Genomic DNA, 18638 nt, shown 5'->3' with positions numbered 1-18638 from the left:
GAAGTGAACCCGGGTCTTCGGCGTGGCGAGCGAACGCTTTAACCACTAGGCTACCCGACCGCCCCACGTTAAGATATGGGCGTTAAGATATCTGACATTCCTATTTGGGCAAGGGCTAGTCACAAGGGCAACATGATCTAATTCCAGATACGGCTGGTGTCTACACAGGTATGGTATGTGCCTTGTCTGTCGTATCCACAAATGCTTTTGACCTTTGAACTCTCATACCTATTTTATCTTTCCAGACTGGCCCACGTGTCTGAAACCTTTATCACGGAAGGCGCGGCAACAGCACTAAACACGGAAACACTACACTGACACAGCCTTACTTTGCTTCTCTTGGTCATAATGACACCAAACGGAATATTATCAGCGTAGCGTAAGTAGATTATAGATGTCACGTGAGCAAGTGATTGGATAACGACAAAAGCCACCGCTCCTGTTTTTCGTTCGTCCGCAAGCTGGGGATATGGGGAACGCTTACTCCAGTGAGGAAACGGAGAAGGAGAAAATTCAGAAACAACGTCATAAATACATTGAATCACGTCTGAGGAGAGATAAGACCGTTGTAAACAAATCCCAGCGCGACAAACACAACGATGGGGCGGGCAATTCAAATATTACAAATGGCGGCACCAAGCGACCAGGAATTGACCGAAATACCTCCAGTCTTGACGAGGTGGACCACAAGGCTTCGTGTGTTGACCCTAAGGATTACGAGTTCCCCTTCGAGAACATCGTGTTCGAGGGGGGAGGGAACAAGGGCCTTGCGCATTGTGGAGCACTAAAGGTAATTTTTTTAAGAGTGTATGCAGGGAATTCTATCATTGCTTGTAGAGGATCCACTGCTGATTGGTTAATCAGAGGTTTTACATCGTTATAGCTAAAATGGATAGAATTATCATAAAAACGCCCGCATGTTAACAGAAATTAGCGGGCCACTGTAAGTTGATAATGCCCTCATATTATTTGACGACGGGCCATTATCACGTCATAGGATAGGGATAGGTGACGTAACGTTCAATAGTGACGTCATGTGGTTTGTTCTATGACGTTTCCATATTTGTAAAAGTGGGTCAGTGACATTCGTATTGATTGCAGTAAATGTTTCAAAATCGATATTGTTGTTTCTTTTTATTTGATAACAAATTCCATCCATTTTAGCTATAATAACCGTAACGCTATTTTTCAGGGCATTATCATTTGCAGAAGCCATCGCTCTTTTCAACTGCCCTCCTTCGTCGGGCAGTTAATGGAAGACCTCGGGCTTCTGCAAATGATAATGCCCTGAAAAATAGCGTTACCCTTATAATAATAACCTCTGATTGGAAATGTTGATTTGATCACCGCGGAAGTTTGTATAGGGGAAGTTACAGTTAAAACTATTTACAATGGTACAAATTTAGAAAGTGGTCAAATATAACAAATATTATATTCGGGATAACACTTTCTTAGTAAAGTACAATTTCTCGTATTTTTCTTCCCCAAAAGTTTTCCCAAACATAACATTTATTACATTTGACCACTTTTCAAATGGCATTGTGTATTCATTAGCAGTGTTGCTTAAATGTTAAATGTTGCCTACAGTATTCAAAGGTTGTGTGAGCGAGTACAAGCAGCCACACACTGACACGTACATGCATTTCACTTATATAAGTCAAATAATCTTGAACGCGACAATAAAACCTATTTGACTTCACCCCACGATTAAATAGCCTGAGCTTCAAGACATCTATTTTCAAAAACATTTTTTTAGAACATCTGGCATGTCAATATTGTGTTTGTTGTCAAACCTCAGGTCAAATTATTTTTTTCAGCCGTATGGAGAGCAAATTAATATTTCCACAAATACCGAGCAATCCCTCCCCCCCACCAAACAGACACACACCTTCAGCATTATCAAGTGGTTGGCCCCTAATGTATTGCTCAACCATGTTTCAGTACCTGGAGGAAATTGGTGCTCTCCCTAACTTACGTCGGATGGCAGGGGCAAGCGCTGGAGCCATGGTGGCGTGTCTGGTCGCTGTCGGATACCGTTGGTACGAGATCGAAGACTTCTTGGGACAAAATCTTGCAGATATATTTCTAGGTGAGAATACACAAAGCCAGATAGTATTTGATTACAATGGAACCGCATTTGGCACATTGTATGAACATATGTTTCTGTTACATGCAATCATAATTTTTTATTTTTTTGCGAATATTCATGGTCATCAAGTAGAACCATATAAAGGGTAAGTATGACCTGCTCTGCCTGTAGCACTCACCACTCACACAGTTTTCATAAAAAGAAATTCATAAGTGTTTCCTTGTTGCCTAAAGACCGCCTCCGTGGTCTATTGGATGAAGCGTCTGTAGGGAGTGCGGAAGGTAAGTTGGCCTTCAGAAACCCATGCATATGCTAAGCTTGTCGTAAGAGGCAACTAACGAGGCTAGCTTGGTTGGCGCATGTCATCGTATCCCAATTGCGTAAATCGATGCTCATGATGTCAATCACTGGATTGTTTGATCCAGATTCGTTACTTACAGACCACCGTCATATAGCTGGAATATTGCTTTGTGCGGCGTTAAATAGGAAACAAACAAAACAGTCATGGCGGCGAGGCAACGTGGAGGTTAAAACCCTCGCTCGTCAATTGCTTGAATATTGCAAAATGCGGCATAAAACAATACTCACTCAGTGAGTCGAATACACAAAATTTTGGACACACGTGATACCATAAATTAGAATCAAATACACAAAACCATAGATACAAAACAATACTTCATACAAAACAATACTTTCTAATGATCAAATCTTATATTAAAGTCTACGGGACACTTATCACCAGACTGTTTTATTGCTTTACATCACATAAACCTTCTCAGTCAGGAAAGTACAAATGTTTTGCCTTTCAAAACTCTCTTTTAGTTTTGTCCAAGAGAGAGCAACACCCACTAGACTTGCCATCGGGGTTAACGTGCAGAGGGGTGTTTAAAACCGTTACTCAGAAAGTCAATAGCGCGAACTTCTATATTTTGAAGAGAAAGCCTCATGGGATTCAATACAGTGTAAATGGTTCCCTAGCCATCTAAAGTAATTTCATAATTGACAGGCAAAGTTTGACATTTAATAATGGTTAAAATATGACCTCCGTTTTACCTTGAACACTGTTTATACTTAAAAGTTTCCTTTTGGACTGAACTGTCGAAAAAATTATAATATATTATAGATATTTTAAACTCACACTGAATAAGGGGCGCGGGTGTCCGAGTTGTTTAAGGCGCTGCGGTTCACTGTGCAGAGTTGCGTTCCTTGGGCACGCCAGAAACCTATGATTGTGGGTTCGAATCCCGATTCGCCCCGATTATGTTTCTAGGTTTGTCAGCATCATACGGGTGCTCGTAGGTTTGACGGAAGTGATGAACGTCTGAGACCTGCATCACTTCAGGCTTTCCTCCCACGTTAAGCTGACACACCGTGATATAACTGGAATACTGTTAAAAGCGGGGTTAAACCCAACTCACTCACTGACTCCTTACCGTAATTGTGGGTTGGCCATCAACCACAAACAAGGAGTTTAAAGTTGCCAAAGCAATTATTTTTTTCCGGGAAGCTAATTGTTATTAAGAGTTTTTGAACCCTTTGACGTTCCATCTCATCCCAGACATGTTCCAGGGGGGAGATGTCTTGAGAAACAGCAATGCTATGCTGCCTCTGAAAGTCTGTTACAACACGTGCATTATCCTGCTGTAATTTGACATTACGCCTCTGCATTTAAACGTGATCCCCAACGACGTCTTCCCGGTAGCGTACGCATTGCCAATTGCCATTAACAAGGATGAGTTGTGTTCTCCCGTGACTTTTGATGCCACCCCATAATATTCCACTTCCACCCCCAAACTGACGACGTCTAGTAACACAGGTGTTGCTAAAACGTTCTCCTGTAGACCATTGCACGACCATCAGAGCTGTCAAGTTTAAACTTGGACTCATCTGTGAACTGTATACTGTCCCAGTCTTGTCTTCCGAACCTCGGATGCTGTGTACGCCAAGCTATGCGTGACGTGGAAGCAAAATTGGGCGCATCAGTGGAGGTCGGGCCGGAAGTAGTCCTCCCTCAACCGGCTGCGTACGGTTATGCCACTGATTTGTCTCAACCCAGGAATTGTCCGAGGTGTTGATGTGGCTGTTTGGTGTCGATTCTGTAGATACACCAACCGAATATGGTTGTATTGTTGAAGTGACGTCCTAGGTTGACGACCGTCCCGTGGCAAGTCATATATTGTCCTGCTGTAGACAATATCTCCAAAGAGGTGATATTGTGTTTCGATGAACATTAAAATGTATTGGGACTTCGTTTTGCGCCATTTCTGTCTGCAACATGCCCACGTCACGTAGACCTTGTTTTTCAGCAAGTCGTGGCATTACGTAAGCGTTATTTAAGGTTAAAACAAAAGTGGTTTCATGAGCACCTGCTGGCTAAACATTCATTGTTTGCTGTTCACATTAAAAAGTATCATGCTCCTAACAAACAAGTAAACATTTAAATTGTGAGCCGTGCATGAAAATGCACGTAAAAATGTGAATCACGACCTTAATTTGAGGAGATGTCCTCATGAATATGTATTGAAATATTAATCAACTATTTTAAGAATAAATATATTTCTTTTCAATTGTATCCTAAGCTACGTTTTCCCGCAAAAATATTTATGAAAGAAGTAATGTGTTCTTTATGAAGGGTTTCACATCTTTACTAAACAAGCATATTATAGCAAGTTTCAGGAAAACAGGAATTTCTTCGAAATAACTCTTGACTGTCAGATTAAACCATTTTTTCACACTTCAAGTCAGTTGCAGTATACTGAAATAGTACATTCAAAGTTAGTACTCAAAACCTGGAATGTGTAAACGGTGGTGTTCCCATGCTCCTGCCGTGAATGGCTGCAAGATTGCTGATACGGAGTTAAGCAATACTCACTCGCTCCCAAGCTCCAACAGTTATTAAATTGTAAGCGCTAACATCTGGCTTTGTTTCTCTATATTGCTGTACTTCATTTGACATCCCTACATCAATGCAAAGCTGTGGCTGCAATAGTATGCGTTATACTGAACAGCACACATGTGGGCGAAATTCAGACATCCTGGGCTAAATTAAAATAGCTAGTATGAATTGCTAACAATGACTCAGGGTACCTAATTTTTCCAAATCAAACGTGTGGCTACTGACGCTTCCTGATTAAGCGAAGCAATAACTCTAACCCTAACCCTAACACCAACAATGGCCTGTTCGTTCCAGGTCGTCATACGTGTGGCCAATGATGTTAGTGATTAACTCTAACCCTGACCCTAACCCTAACACCAACAATGGCCTGTTTGTTCCAGGCCGTCATACGTGTGGCCAATGATGTTAGTGGTTAACCTTAACCCTAACACCAACAATGGCCTGTTCGTTCCAGGTCGTCATACGTGTGGCCAATGATGTTAGTGATTAACTCTAACCCTGACCCTAACCCTAACACCAACAATGGCCTGTTTGTTCCAGGCCGCCATACGTGTGGCCAATGATGTTAGTGGTTAACCTTAACCCAAACACCAACAATGGCCTGTTTGTTCCAGGTGGTCATACGTGTGGCTAATGATGTTAGTGATTAACTCTAACCCTATCACCAACAATGGCCTGTTTGTTACAGGTCGTCATACGTGTGGCTAATGATGTTAGTGATTAACTCTAACCCTAACACCAACAATGTCCTGTTCGTTCCAGGCCGTCATACGTGTGGCCAATGATGTTAGTGATTAACTCTAACCCTAACACCAACAATGGCCTGTTCGTTCCATGTCGTCATACGTGTGGCTACTGAATATGTGAATAACCTTAACCCTAACCCTCAAATAATACCTACATGTGGCTGTTTGTTCCAGATCATACATGTGGCTACTGCAGTCTTCTACCCAACCTGCTCAAGAATTATGGCTGGAACCCTGGTAACAGGATATTTGAGTGGTTTGGTGCCAAACTGAAGGATAAAACTGGCTCAGCTGACATCACATTTGAACAGGTAATCAATCTATGTCTAGAAAACACTCATGGTTGGTATATTTCAAATGTAACACCCTTTTCCATACCTTCCAATCTCTGTAGGGACCTAACAATTCCCTCACATAGAGTACGTTCATCCAGAAAGCAGGCTATGGCCTTTCACACACGGATGTTAAATAATAGGAATATGGGAATGTGGGAATGTGAGAATGTGGGAAGGTAATGAGAAAAAATACATATAAGAAAAAGATTGTCTTAACATTCTTTTTTTTTTGAACCACAAGTTGAAGAGCTTCTTTCGGTTTTATCTTTAAAATGTATTCATCTGAACGTGTTAAGGGCACAAATGCATACATTCGTTTAAACATTCAAGGTATGTTCCAACGTCATAAAACAAATAAACTGTTCTTATAAAAGCAACAGTAATATCTGTTTTAGACTTATAGCATTTTATAACTATATACAGCCGATGATAACATTTGATTCCAAAGTTTATTCGGGGTAAAAATATTTTTTTTATAACAGATAGAAATATGACCTTAAAACATCATCATCGTCCTCGTTCTCCTCCATGTATCAAAAGCTTGTAGAAACAACAGTAAAGTTGTCTGGTATCAATTATTTGGTATTAGAAATAACGTAATTTGTGCCAGTGACACTCGTTCTGTCATCGGTAGTGACAATAGCCGTGCATGGTTCATCGGCACAATCAAACATAACATCTGACTTATCTCCTTTTCAGTTGAAGAGTAAGTATGGCCGCGAGCTGTGCGTGGTAGTGACCAATCTGAACCTGATGAACACTGAATACTGCCACCCCAAAACCACACCGGATATGCCACTCAGAGTCGCTGTGCGCATGTCCATGTCCATTCCAGGTACAGCCGGTTTTTATCCTGTTTTTAAAACTGAAGACCCCTTTTCATGTTTTTACTAGCTAATAATGACAATGATTATTATCTTGAATGTGTGAAAATACTAACGTAAAACACCACTTTTTGTCACCGTTTGTTTGTTTGTTTGTTTAACGTCGCTCTCAGCAATATTCCAGCTATATGACTGGGGGCTGTCAATAATCGTGATTGGACCAGACAATCCAGTGATTGATATCATGAGCATCGATCCACGCAATTGGGATACGATAACATGCATCAACCAAGTCAGCGAGCCTGACCACCCGATCCCGTTAGTCACTACTAACGACAAACATATTTGATTTTTACGACAAGCGTGGGTTGCTTTGCCTGTTCTTGGTTTTGCAAAAGGGAATAATAGAGAGAATCCTGGAGATGTCTTCATTTTCAGACTGAGAAAAATAACCTTCCAGAATATTACTTAGTGTTTGGATATTTCTGTTTGAAATACGTAAACACGACTTATGGTCTGGCCATTCATAAGTTTCATTTTTATAGTCATATATTCTGTGATTTATCCTGTAGTCGATGTTCAGGTAGATTTTTGGTGTTGCAGTTGCGTCCAAAATGTCCCCGTCATGCCCTGCATGCTTTTGACACAATGGTCAGGCTCCTGGATATGCCAACTTGTATGCCTGACCCCTTGACTCCCCTGTATTGGTGTGTTTCAGGCACAGAGTTCATCTAATCAGTCCATAGTCAACGTGACTCATTGATTAATTATTGATATGCAGTTAAAATATAATTTATCTCAGGAAGTGAGGTCGCGTTTTTTCCAATTGGTCAGGAAGTTGTGTACAGAATGTTCCCTTCATGATGAGGATTTTGTTCTTATATGGAATAGGTGAACTGTTTTTTTTATAGCAAACTGTACATTTTGGCGCTTTAGAAAGCAATCCTACTGCTTTACTGTAAATTTAACAATTATATTTAAACAAATAGAAGAAGAGTTTTATACTGTAAAATCCACTTGAAGTCCGACAGCTACCTTTAATTACCTGTTAAAAGCACCCTTAAGGCATTTTAAAGTGAAATAAAGTTCAGTAAGAGTCCATTTAGACTGGTATAGCAGCCAGTCCTTTTCACAGAGACGATTGTTTCGGAATGAAGGAAAATAAGTGAATGCTTATATTTGCCTTGCCTTTAGAAGCTAGAAATTGTAAATAGGGAATTGTGCTATATGAATATGCATACTTTTAGATTGAAGGATTTTCACTCTCTTGTGCCATTTTTTGAATTGTGAAAAAATCGCAACGCTGAATTCTGTCATCAAATACCACCCTGTCATTCTGAGACTAGAAATTTCAGACCGTGTCGGAATTGGCGATAGCAGGTTCTCGTTCTCGGCCAAGGCGATGATCACTTTACACTACTAGCTTTAAGTCCGTGTGAAAAGCCGTTGCCCCATCACTCAGCACTTGTGTTAACCATATCTTCACCAGATGGTTGTCACAAGGCAATGTTAATAAAATGTTCCTCTCTTGTAACTTCATTACCCTGACACTTAAAACCTTCTCACAGCCTGGCGTTGTGCGATCCTTTGTTCCACCATCACTGATGCAGCGTTAGAGATGACACTTGTGTGATTGCACAAGAGATATTTGAAGCATTGAACGTTTCTATCCGATTCAGTGTCAAGAATGAAACATTCATTTATTAAATTACGGATCAGAACCTGTTGTCAAGCTGAATCACGTTTGAAGAAAACATGGTTTGCACACATGTGCTCAGAGGACCATGGCTATAAGGTTGTAGCATTATTGATAACTGAATTATGTTCCTCTCAAGGATGCTGTTATTGTAGCTATCTCTAATGGTAACGTGTCATGTCAAAATGATCCGGTCGTTTAGTTCATTTACCTGATGATTAATTTGTTTGTTTGTTTTTTTGTTTACCGCCTAACTCAGCAATATTCCAGCTACATGAAGGCGGCAGGTAAATAATCGAATCTGGCCCAGACAATCCAGTGATTGACACCATGATCATCGATCTACGCAGTTGGGATACGATGACATGCATCAACTAATTCAGCGAGCCTGACCACGCGATACCGCTAGTCGCCTCTTTCGACAAGCATTGTCACATTTTATGTTTCCACACATAAATTATGAGTTAACTGACTATAAAAGTCCATATTCCACCCTTGCCGAACAAGGCTGGAATTCCGGAGTTGCACTTTGGCTGGACTAACGAGCCTAGGCATAGTTTAATTAAAATCGCGTAACAAACTAGACATTCGGTTCGTATACAACATGGATCTGAACGTGCAGATTTCGGTCGAATGCAGGATTTGCAAAGCATGTGTACCGCGAGATATTTTCCAAATGTTTTCATGTTTTTAATCATGGTGCTCAAATGATTTGATGAGCGTCGCGAGGCAAGACCCGTTTTTATTACAATATAGTTCTTAATTATTGATCACGTCGTCTTGACTCCGAAACTTTTTTTAAGCAAATGCATTCGATGTTTATGGAGGTCATTCGGTCAAAGTGGGGATGTGACGTCAGGCAGTGGGTGCACGTGGAATGACGAAATACATTGTGCACCTCGGCATGCAGTTATCAAATGCACAGGGAAACAAGCTGATTAAACTAGGAATGTTTTACAAATTGCAGCGCCATCTGGCGTTCTTTATTGTCAACGTCCGTTAGCAGTTCAGTGTTCTTTCGTGCGCACTGACGTTCTTTAGTACACATTGTTCTTTCTTTTTATAACATTTGTCTATTATATTGCATACTTTTGACTTTTATTTTAACTTTGTATTTTTTAACCGTCGTTTGTTAGTTTTGTATTTTGACCTTTATTAGTAACATTTAATACTTTATTCGTAACATTTGACTATTATTGCGTACTTTTGTCCTTTATTTCAACTTTGTATATTCTGACCGAATGGCCGCCCATAGATGTGAGAGGTGGAATCTGATTGGACAGTAGGAGTGACATAGAAGGGACATAACTCGTAATAGCCACTTTTTTGAATATCAGTTTAATGTTTGGCAGTTGATGTCTAAATTGCATGTTTATTTTTCAAACCAACAAAGTGGTTGGGCAGGATGAATCAAGGATTTTCGCATTATATACAACTGAAAAGAAGAAAACCCGATTATTTCACATTACCATAGTTAATCTGTTACATGACAAATGAACTAGAGTAATATGAAAGAATAGGCTGTTCTTTAACATCTTTTGAGTTGTTAAGTAATAATTGTCTACCATATTTGAATTTAAGTTTAGTTTTTGCCAGCTGATGTCAACATGACATTTATTGTTTTAAACTTTCATTATGGCTTGACATGAAGGCCTTTGAAGGAACATTCGCATTTTAGATTGTTACTCATATTGGATCAAGGTCTTTAATAGTATGGTATGTATGTGTTATATGATTGTTACCCACATTGGTACTTTAGTTAATTTTTTGTCATGTTCACTGTTTTGTTTCTTTGTTTGTTGTTTAACGCCGCACTCAACAATATTACAGCTATATGACGGCGGTATGTCTGTAATCGAGTCTGGACCAAACAATCCAGTGATTGACACCATGAGCATCGATCCACGCAATACGATGACATGTACAGTGTATCGTCAGAAAGATCATGGTACATTTTTATGCCTACAAAATAGCCATGTTAACATGTATATATTTTAGATGAGTTTGACGATGGTGAAAGAATGGTTTTGGTTGCAGGGATGTTCACTGCCACCAAGTACACGTTGTACGGGGAGACTGATCTCTTTGTGGATGGGGGAATACTCTGCAACTACCCCATCCATTGTTTTGATGGTAAGTTTGTTTGTTCGTTGTTAACGCCGCACTCAGCAATATTCCAGCAGTATGACATCAGTTTTGAAATACTCGAGTCTGGACCAGACAACCCATGATTGGTATTCCAGGCTGATATCTCTACACGACGTCTGTTGTAAATATAACATCTGTTGGTTGTATTCCAGGCTGGTATCTCTCCACGACGTCTGTTGGAATATAACATCTGGTGGTTGGTATTTCAGGCTGGTATCTCTCCACGACGTCTGTGGTACATATAACATCTGTTGGTTGTATTCCGGGCTGGTATCTCTCCACGACGTCTGTTGTACATGTAACATCTGTTGGTTGTATTTCAGGCTGGTATCTCTCTATGACGTCTGTTGTACATATAACATCTGGTGGTTGTATTCCAGGCAGGTGTCCCTCCACGACGTCTGTTGTACATATAACATCTGTTGGTTGTATTCCAGGCTGGTATCTCTCCATGGCGCAAGGAGACAGTTTCATCCAAAGACTTCAGCCTCTGAGTGATCTACCGCGTCTGTTCGATAGGAAGAACAGGTTCGGGGAGTACAACCCCAAAACTCTCGGCCTCCTCCTGGTCAGTATCCGACTTCCCTTTTACGCCAATGTCCAACATACAATTTAAACAGGATAATGTGCACAAATATGCCCGTTTTTACACACCAAGTCAACATCATCATCATCATCATCATCATCATAACATGGATCCTTGCTCTTGAAGTCATCCATTGGTTTTCCCGACCAAGCTCATTTACATGCTGTCGTGACAAATTAAACAAAAATGCAGGCTGTAACCGTCATATAAAACAACATTCACTCTTTTTATATACGTCGTTATTAACCATCGGGGAAGTCCTGCACCATAACTGTGGAAAACATTAATGTTTTTAAAACAAAACCATCTAGATAAATATACAAGTCAAACCAGCTCCTGACAGCTTTAATCAGCATCAGGAAAATTATTTGTTTTTATTTTAGAAGAGAGACATGTATTGTGTAATAATAGTTGTCATAAACTATATGTCAGTCCAGGATCGGAGGTCTAACGTACAATAAAATTGTACCAACGACTGAGAAAGAAATACTTTTCTATGAATATTAGCTTCCGTGGTGATGCGGCTGTTAAATCGGCTGTTTCACTCAGCGGTGGTTATAGTGATTTGATACCTCTGATTGACCAATTCGAATCGATTTTTTTTCTTAATTCATGGCAGAATCTGACGTATGTTATTTCAGTACGCTGACACTGAGAGAGACGTTTTGAGGTACACCCTGGAGAAGAGGATCGGAGTGTTGTCACCGGAGAGGCCGGAGGAAGACACCAAGCTCTATATGTACGTACAGCCCACGTCTGAAGACGTGTCAGCTTGATGTGGGAAGAAAGATCAAAGTGATGCAGGTTACCGCTTTGATGAACGTCACGAGCGCTGGCATGATGATGACAAACCTAGAAGCATATTAATCAAGGCGAATGTGGGTTTCGAACCTACGATCGTGGGTTTCTGGCAGGCCTAAGGGACGTGACTCTGAACGTGATTTCGGGCGCCTTAGACGCCTGGGCACACTGAGTCCCCCTAAAGACATAAAGGGTACCCCATCGAAATACAGGTTGGGTATAACACCCCAGACAGACTGTTTTATTCCCTATGAAGGTCAAAAATACATTCTTCTACGGAATATTTTTGACCTGTGAAATATAGTAGGATAAATGCATACAATTAAACAGATATTGGTATAAACAATGTGAATGTGTCAGCAATTATTATAATGTCGCTGTTCTTCAAGGAGAAATACACTGGTGTCATGCAGTATTTCATTATTTTGAGATTTAATCATTTGTTCTACAACAATGCGTAGGGGTGGATGTTAAAGTTTTCCCTATATTTAATAGCAGAACGAAAGTAATACATGTATATGACTCTCACATAATCAAAATGTGAAATTCATTTTCAATGTAATATGTTCCCCAAAGAGACAATCTGAACAGTCTTGCATCGATAAAAACAAGTTTTTATCACCAATATCCTTGGGTATTGACACATGCACAAATTCAAAGTTGAAGAGAATATTGTTGTTGCATGATTAATAATAATATTTACTTTTCTTTTCTTTGACTAGTCAACGGATGAAGAAACAAAAGGACATAGAGAAAGCTGAGAGAGAACACTGTAGAGTGACGCGGGCGGTGGATGCCTTCTTGAAGGTAGGACAACTCTGTACCATGGAGTTGTGTTTGTTTGTTTGTTTGTTGGTTGGTTGTTGGTTGTTCAATGCTGCACTCGGCCACACTCCAGCTATATGACGGCGGTCTGTACGTAATCGAGTCTGGACCAGACAATCCAGTGATTGATATTATGAGCATCGAGGAGTAGTGGGGTGAGGGATTTTAAAGGCGCTTTAACCAGGGCTTAAATAATATGAATGGTGTGTGTGTGTGTGTGTGTGTGTGTGTGTGTGTGTGTGTGTGTGTGTGTGTGTGTGTGTGGATGGGGTGTGTGGTGTGTGGAGGTGTGTGTGTGTGTGAGGTGGGTGTGGGGGGGTGGCTGTGTGTGTGTGTGTGGGGGGGGGGGGGGTGGCTGTGTGTGGGTGGGGTGGTGGGGGGGAGTGGTAGGAGCTGGAAGTGATGCAGGTCTCTCAGACGTTTCCACTTTGGTGAAACACACAAGCACGGGCATAGTGCTGCCCGACCTGAGCATAAACGCTAATTGCGTTGCCGTAGTCTACTGTGCCACCCATATTCCCCCCCCCCCCCCCCCCCCCCCTTTGGAACCCACAATCATAGGTTCTGGCGAAGCCAAGGGACGCAACTCTCCGTACTTCACCGAGGACTGGTGGTACTGGTCAAGGACATGGTCCGTCTCTTTAGTTTCTCCTCCTATATTCAAACTATTGCGACATACTGTTCTAAGCGTGGTAAACTCAATTAACTCACTCACTGAATGTACACTTCCTAAATGAGGCTTACTCAACAAGTATCCTTATGAAAATGAATCCTGAACATATTGTTGGACACCCGTGAAGATCCGGGTAAGAATGGTCGTCAGCAACACATGATTGTCATAAGAGGCGACTTATGGGATTGGATGGTCAGTCCTGCAGACATGGTTAATGCATGTCATCGTATCCCAATTGCGTGGATCGATGCTCATGATGTCAATCACTGGATTGTCTGGTCCAGACTCGATTATGTACAGACCGCCGTCATATAAACTGATTTTGTCACAGGTGCTGAAGAAACATAACTTGGACGACAATGACGTCATAGACAGGAAGGAGCTTGAGGATGCATTCAAAGACGTGAGTGTTGTGTGAATTTTGAAGTTAAATCAGGTAGTAGCATTTATCAGCGAAAACATCCATTGAATAAGTGCATTGTGCCAGGCAGTATAATCTGATCACATGTCCACATGACATGATATCAGAATCGTAACATGTATATTAACTAAGCTGTTACACTGTGATATAATTATAACACTCTTCAAATGGGCGATAATCCGATTCATTAACTCACTCAATGTTACCCCAGGAGGAGGCTTTTCCCCGGAGTCAGGCTGAAATCCTCTTCGGTGAGGATGTGGATGTACAGAAGGCGTTTGAGATCCTCGATCAAGATGGAAACGGCCAGGTACAGATACATTCATTCATTCGTAACGTAGCCCACCAGAACGACCATTGTGATCACTGCAGAGCTCCAGAAAACTTTTTGAGCAATTGAGTTCTTACTGTAGGGTTTCTATTTAAATTGGGTTTTCACTCATCTATTCATAACTCTATTGGGTTTTCCCCCAAAAGAGTGAACATTTTAAGATTTGGAAAAAATGAAATAATGTTTTAGATGTATATAACCATGATAACTGTTCTAAATATATAGGGTTGATTCGGAAAGTAAATTAGCTCGTAATTGTGTTTCGGAAATTAGCTCCTTTGTAAGCATGCTGAAAAATCTTTATTGGGTATTTACGCGTGCTGTTTTTATACTTTTGAGTTTTTCATTTAATGCATGCTTTTCTGTACGCATGTTAATTGAAAGTAATTGGGTTTTCAATATTTTCTTTGGGGTAGGGGGTAGTTTACGCAAATACGCTGCTTATCAGTTGCTCTGGATCACACAGGCGTGTTCATCTCTGGAGTCTTGATAGTTGTGGAAAACAAGGCTGTGTGTGGGATATCAAATTGTTTTAATCAAATAATTGTATTTTGGTTATCCACGACACAAGTTTTGTTTCTCTCGATGTTGATGAAACAAGTTCTGAGCTGCCGAGCAGAACAAAGTATACACTTGACAATTGGATTTGACCAAAAATACAAACGTTATGAAAACGTTACTGGCCTGAAAACAGTCGCCGAAACACTGAAAAGTCCAAAGTCCAAAGCACAACTATGATACCTGTATCAAATACATCACCTTTGAATAACGATTTCTTGTTTGTTTTATTTTTAGTCACCGTATACTTTTTATATACTTTCTTTTGCTCGGTAGTTAATGTTCACAGTAGCCCCTGTCCAGATAATGAGCGATAACCACTTCTAACCGCTTCTGTGTGCGTGTGTAAGAAAAGAAAGTCCGTTTTGAAAAAAAACCGCATGTTAGTCATGGTGGAATGGAAAAAAAAACTGTTCTGTTTTTAAATTTTGAGATGGTTCATCGTTGATTGAACACCGCCAACGCGTTCCTACATTTAATCAACGATGAACTACCTTAAAATTATGAACAAAACAGAACGGGTTCATCTGGACCATTACATTACTGGGTATATCTCAACAACTGATCTCATAATGTTCCTCTATTTTGCAGATCAAGTATAACGAGCTTGTCACTTTCATAGAGGAACATGGCATTTGTCTGCAGACCCGTTTCCTTGGTTACCAGAGAAAGGAAGTCAAGAACCTGTTCACGTTCTTGGACTGCCTACAGTCGACTTTGCTGACGAATGTGAAGAGGATTTATGTGGAGGTGATGAGACCATGATACCAATGGGATATGAAAACTCCCATAACACCACGTCTGTTTGTGGTTTCCACACTGGTAATGCTTAGCACGAGACCCGTGAAGATCCGGGTGAGAATAGGTCTTCAGCAACCCAAACTTGTCGTAAGAGGCGACTAACGTGATCGGGTGGTCAAGCATCGGGTTGTCAGGTGTGCTCCATGATATCACTAACAAAGCTCAGCCCATGTTGAGTTTAAATGTGTTTTCAGTTGGCTGTGATTTTTTTATATAGAAAACAGTTTTATTTGAAACATGAAAAAATACAAGTTGGGGACAAGTGACACTTGTACACATATTTGCCCCCCCCCCCCCCCCCCCCCCCCTCCCGTACAAAAAAGTTAACTACGACCTTGAAGACCATGTTCGAAAGCAACCCTGAACAAATCCCAGACCATCCACCTCAATCGAAAATATTTCATGGCGGCAAATATTCTTGGAACATGTGGAATTTAAAGTCAAATATACAAAAATCGGAATTAACTGTTATTCCCCTGTCTGTCTATGGCGTGGGTATGGTAGCCTATTGGTTAAAGCGTTCGCTCGTCATGCCGAAGACCCGGTTTCTGGTGTCCCCAGCCGTGGTATTGCTAAACACGGCGTAAAACAATACTCACTCACCCTATCCGCCTAAGCTTGGAATGCTTTTTCGTCCAGTGTACGATTTTTCTGAATATTTGATAAAGGTATTGGTTTGGGATGTGGTCGGTAGCTGTCTGGCGCAGATATACACACACGAATCCACATTACTTGCCTTTGAAAGATAAAACATAAACGAAAAATAATACATTTATAAATTGCTGCCACAGTAGCGTCATCAAGCAATCAAATTTGGAGTGGTGCACGTGCTACACGGACCGCACTCAATTGAAACCTGACACGACAATGGGACAAAGGAAGCCTTCTGTTGACGCTCATGTTGTCTGTCTATCAACCAACCAACCAGAGAAATGGGGAACACAATATTTACTCATACATGCCCCCGATCCCCTTCGTACTCTGGCAATCGGATTTGTGAATTGCTTCTCAAAATTTCGAATCAGCGTCTATATATCTCCATCCATTGTTTGTGTGGCGCACTAAATATCTCTTATCTTATATCATTTGTCAGGGGCACAGGTGACCCAGTCGTCTCAGTCGCCGCAATTAGCTGTTCAGAGTTGCGTCCCTTTGGCACGCCAGAAATCTATGATCGTGGGTTCCAATCCAGTTCGCCCCGATTATGTTTCTAGGTTTGTCAGCACCATACCTGTGCTTGCGAGTTTCACCAAAGTGCTAAATGTCCGACACATGCATCACTTCGAGATGACCTCCCACATAATGCTGACATGATGTGGATATAACTGTAATACTGTTCAAAGCGGCGTTAACCCAACTCACTCACTCACTCACTATACCATTTGTTAACACTTTAAACCTATACAACTACATTCATATTTGTCCAAAACACCCGAAGGTGATTTCCTCTTTTTGTGGTATGGTATTGAATGTCTGGTTTCTTCATTTGTGAAGATTCCAGGGTAGAATAGGTCTTCAGCAACCCATGCTTGCCGTAAAAGGCGACTATGCTTGTCGTAAAAGGCGACTAACGGGATCGAGGGGCCAGGCTCGCTGACTTGGTTGATGCATGTCATCGATCCCAATAGCGTTGATCGATGCTCATGACATTAATCACTGGATTGTCTGGTCCAGACTCGATTATTTACAGACCGCCGTCATATAGCTGGAATATTGCTGAGTGCGGCGTTAAACAACAAACCAACCAAATCATTTGTGAACATTTTGATCTTAAACACTATGTTCTAATCTATCTGATTGTTTCACTGTAGGAGAGAGACATTGGGCGCACGGTCGGTATCAACACCGGTCATGTAGGCACGTCTGACTTCATCCTTGAAGAGGAGGATAGAGAGTTTGTGGTGCAGGTGAGTTTAGGGATTTCCATGTAATTAGTTGTCTGCAGTTGCACCCCGACTGTAATCATTTGTAGGCCGACAGCCTCTGTGGCCTAGTGGTAGAGAGTCCGCCCGGAGAGCGGAAGGGTCGGGCCGCCTCATCCAAAAGAGGTAAAGAGATGGTACTTGTTGTTACCATGCCTGGCACTCGGGGCTAAAACAAGATAAGTCAGTATACTGTGTCTGAGTGGAGTATTCGTTGAACTGCGATAAGATATCTAAGCACTGTAAACTCGGCATTAGTCCGGACTGGTACAAGCAGCCACACACACACGCACGCACGTGTCGCCAGCGGGATTCGAACCCGTTATCATGAAGTCCACATACACTTTTCTCACAGTTAAGCATGTCTTTTGAAAATATGGTTATCAAATCAATGTTGTTTAAGGTGCTAAGGTTCTTTGAATGCTGGTCATTGTTAAAAAGGTTAGAGCACACGGACATTGGTGTCTGAACGTTGAAATGATTACAGGTTTCGGCGCTCTGACTCTAACCAACCATTTTAACGATTTGACATCAGTTCATCGTGCTCTATCTTACACATAAAGCGATTCTTTAGCTTTTTAGTTTCTTTGGTCTCGGGTGCGTTTGTTATGGTGGTGTACGGCATCACTATTCGATTTGAGGAGTTACGCCCCTTAGGCGTACCAGGAACCGCTGAAAGGCCCGGATACTTAATGAGTACGGGGTATGGTTTTGACAAATCAAGGCTCATGAATCTGGGATCGAATCCACGATCAGTGAATCCCGGTGCGAATTCCGGTTCCCTCGATCTGTGTGGTTAATCTATTATTATTAATAAGAAAAATATTAAGATCACGGGCAGGGATAAAATATGTCTTCCATGATTTTAGTCACCTGTATCTGTGCCTTTTGTTGGAAAAAGTGGAATGGGAGGCCATGCCGTATTTAAAAAAGGTTGATTATTTTGAAAATTTCTCTTTTGCACTTAAAACTGATGGCACGTATTC

At 41.2% G+C, this 18638-nt stretch overlaps 1 protein-coding gene across 1 annotated transcript in view; it reads left to right on the top strand.

Annotated features, from left to right (window-relative positions):
• Nucleotides 1-18638, top strand: part of LOC139465034 (uncharacterized) — a 58244-nt gene that overhangs the window by 29945 nt on the left and 9661 nt on the right. The window contains exons 2-13 of the mRNA XM_071246708.1: nucleotides 246-790; nucleotides 1942-2089; nucleotides 5906-6042; nucleotides 6766-6901; nucleotides 10624-10719; nucleotides 11172-11302; nucleotides 11962-12059; nucleotides 12844-12928; nucleotides 13951-14022; nucleotides 14252-14350; nucleotides 15521-15679; nucleotides 17542-17637. Of these exons, the coding sequence (XP_071102809.1) occupies nucleotides 470-790; nucleotides 1942-2089; nucleotides 5906-6042; nucleotides 6766-6901; nucleotides 10624-10719; nucleotides 11172-11302; nucleotides 11962-12059; nucleotides 12844-12928; nucleotides 13951-14022; nucleotides 14252-14350; nucleotides 15521-15679; nucleotides 17542-17637 (1578 nt within the window). The 5' untranslated portion in view covers nucleotides 246-469. The remainder of the gene's footprint in view (nucleotides 1-245; nucleotides 791-1941; nucleotides 2090-5905; nucleotides 6043-6765; nucleotides 6902-10623; nucleotides 10720-11171; nucleotides 11303-11961; nucleotides 12060-12843; nucleotides 12929-13950; nucleotides 14023-14251; nucleotides 14351-15520; nucleotides 15680-17541; nucleotides 17638-18638) is intronic.

Source organism: Haliotis cracherodii, unplaced genomic scaffold, assembly GCF_022045235.1.
Source record: "Haliotis cracherodii isolate W230 unplaced genomic scaffold, xgHalCrac1.p SCAF_17, whole genome shotgun sequence".
In the NCBI taxonomy this organism is placed as follows: Eukaryota; Metazoa; Mollusca; class Gastropoda; order Lepetellida; family Haliotidae; genus Haliotis; species Haliotis cracherodii.
This window is presented reverse-complemented; position numbering and strand designations above follow the sequence as displayed.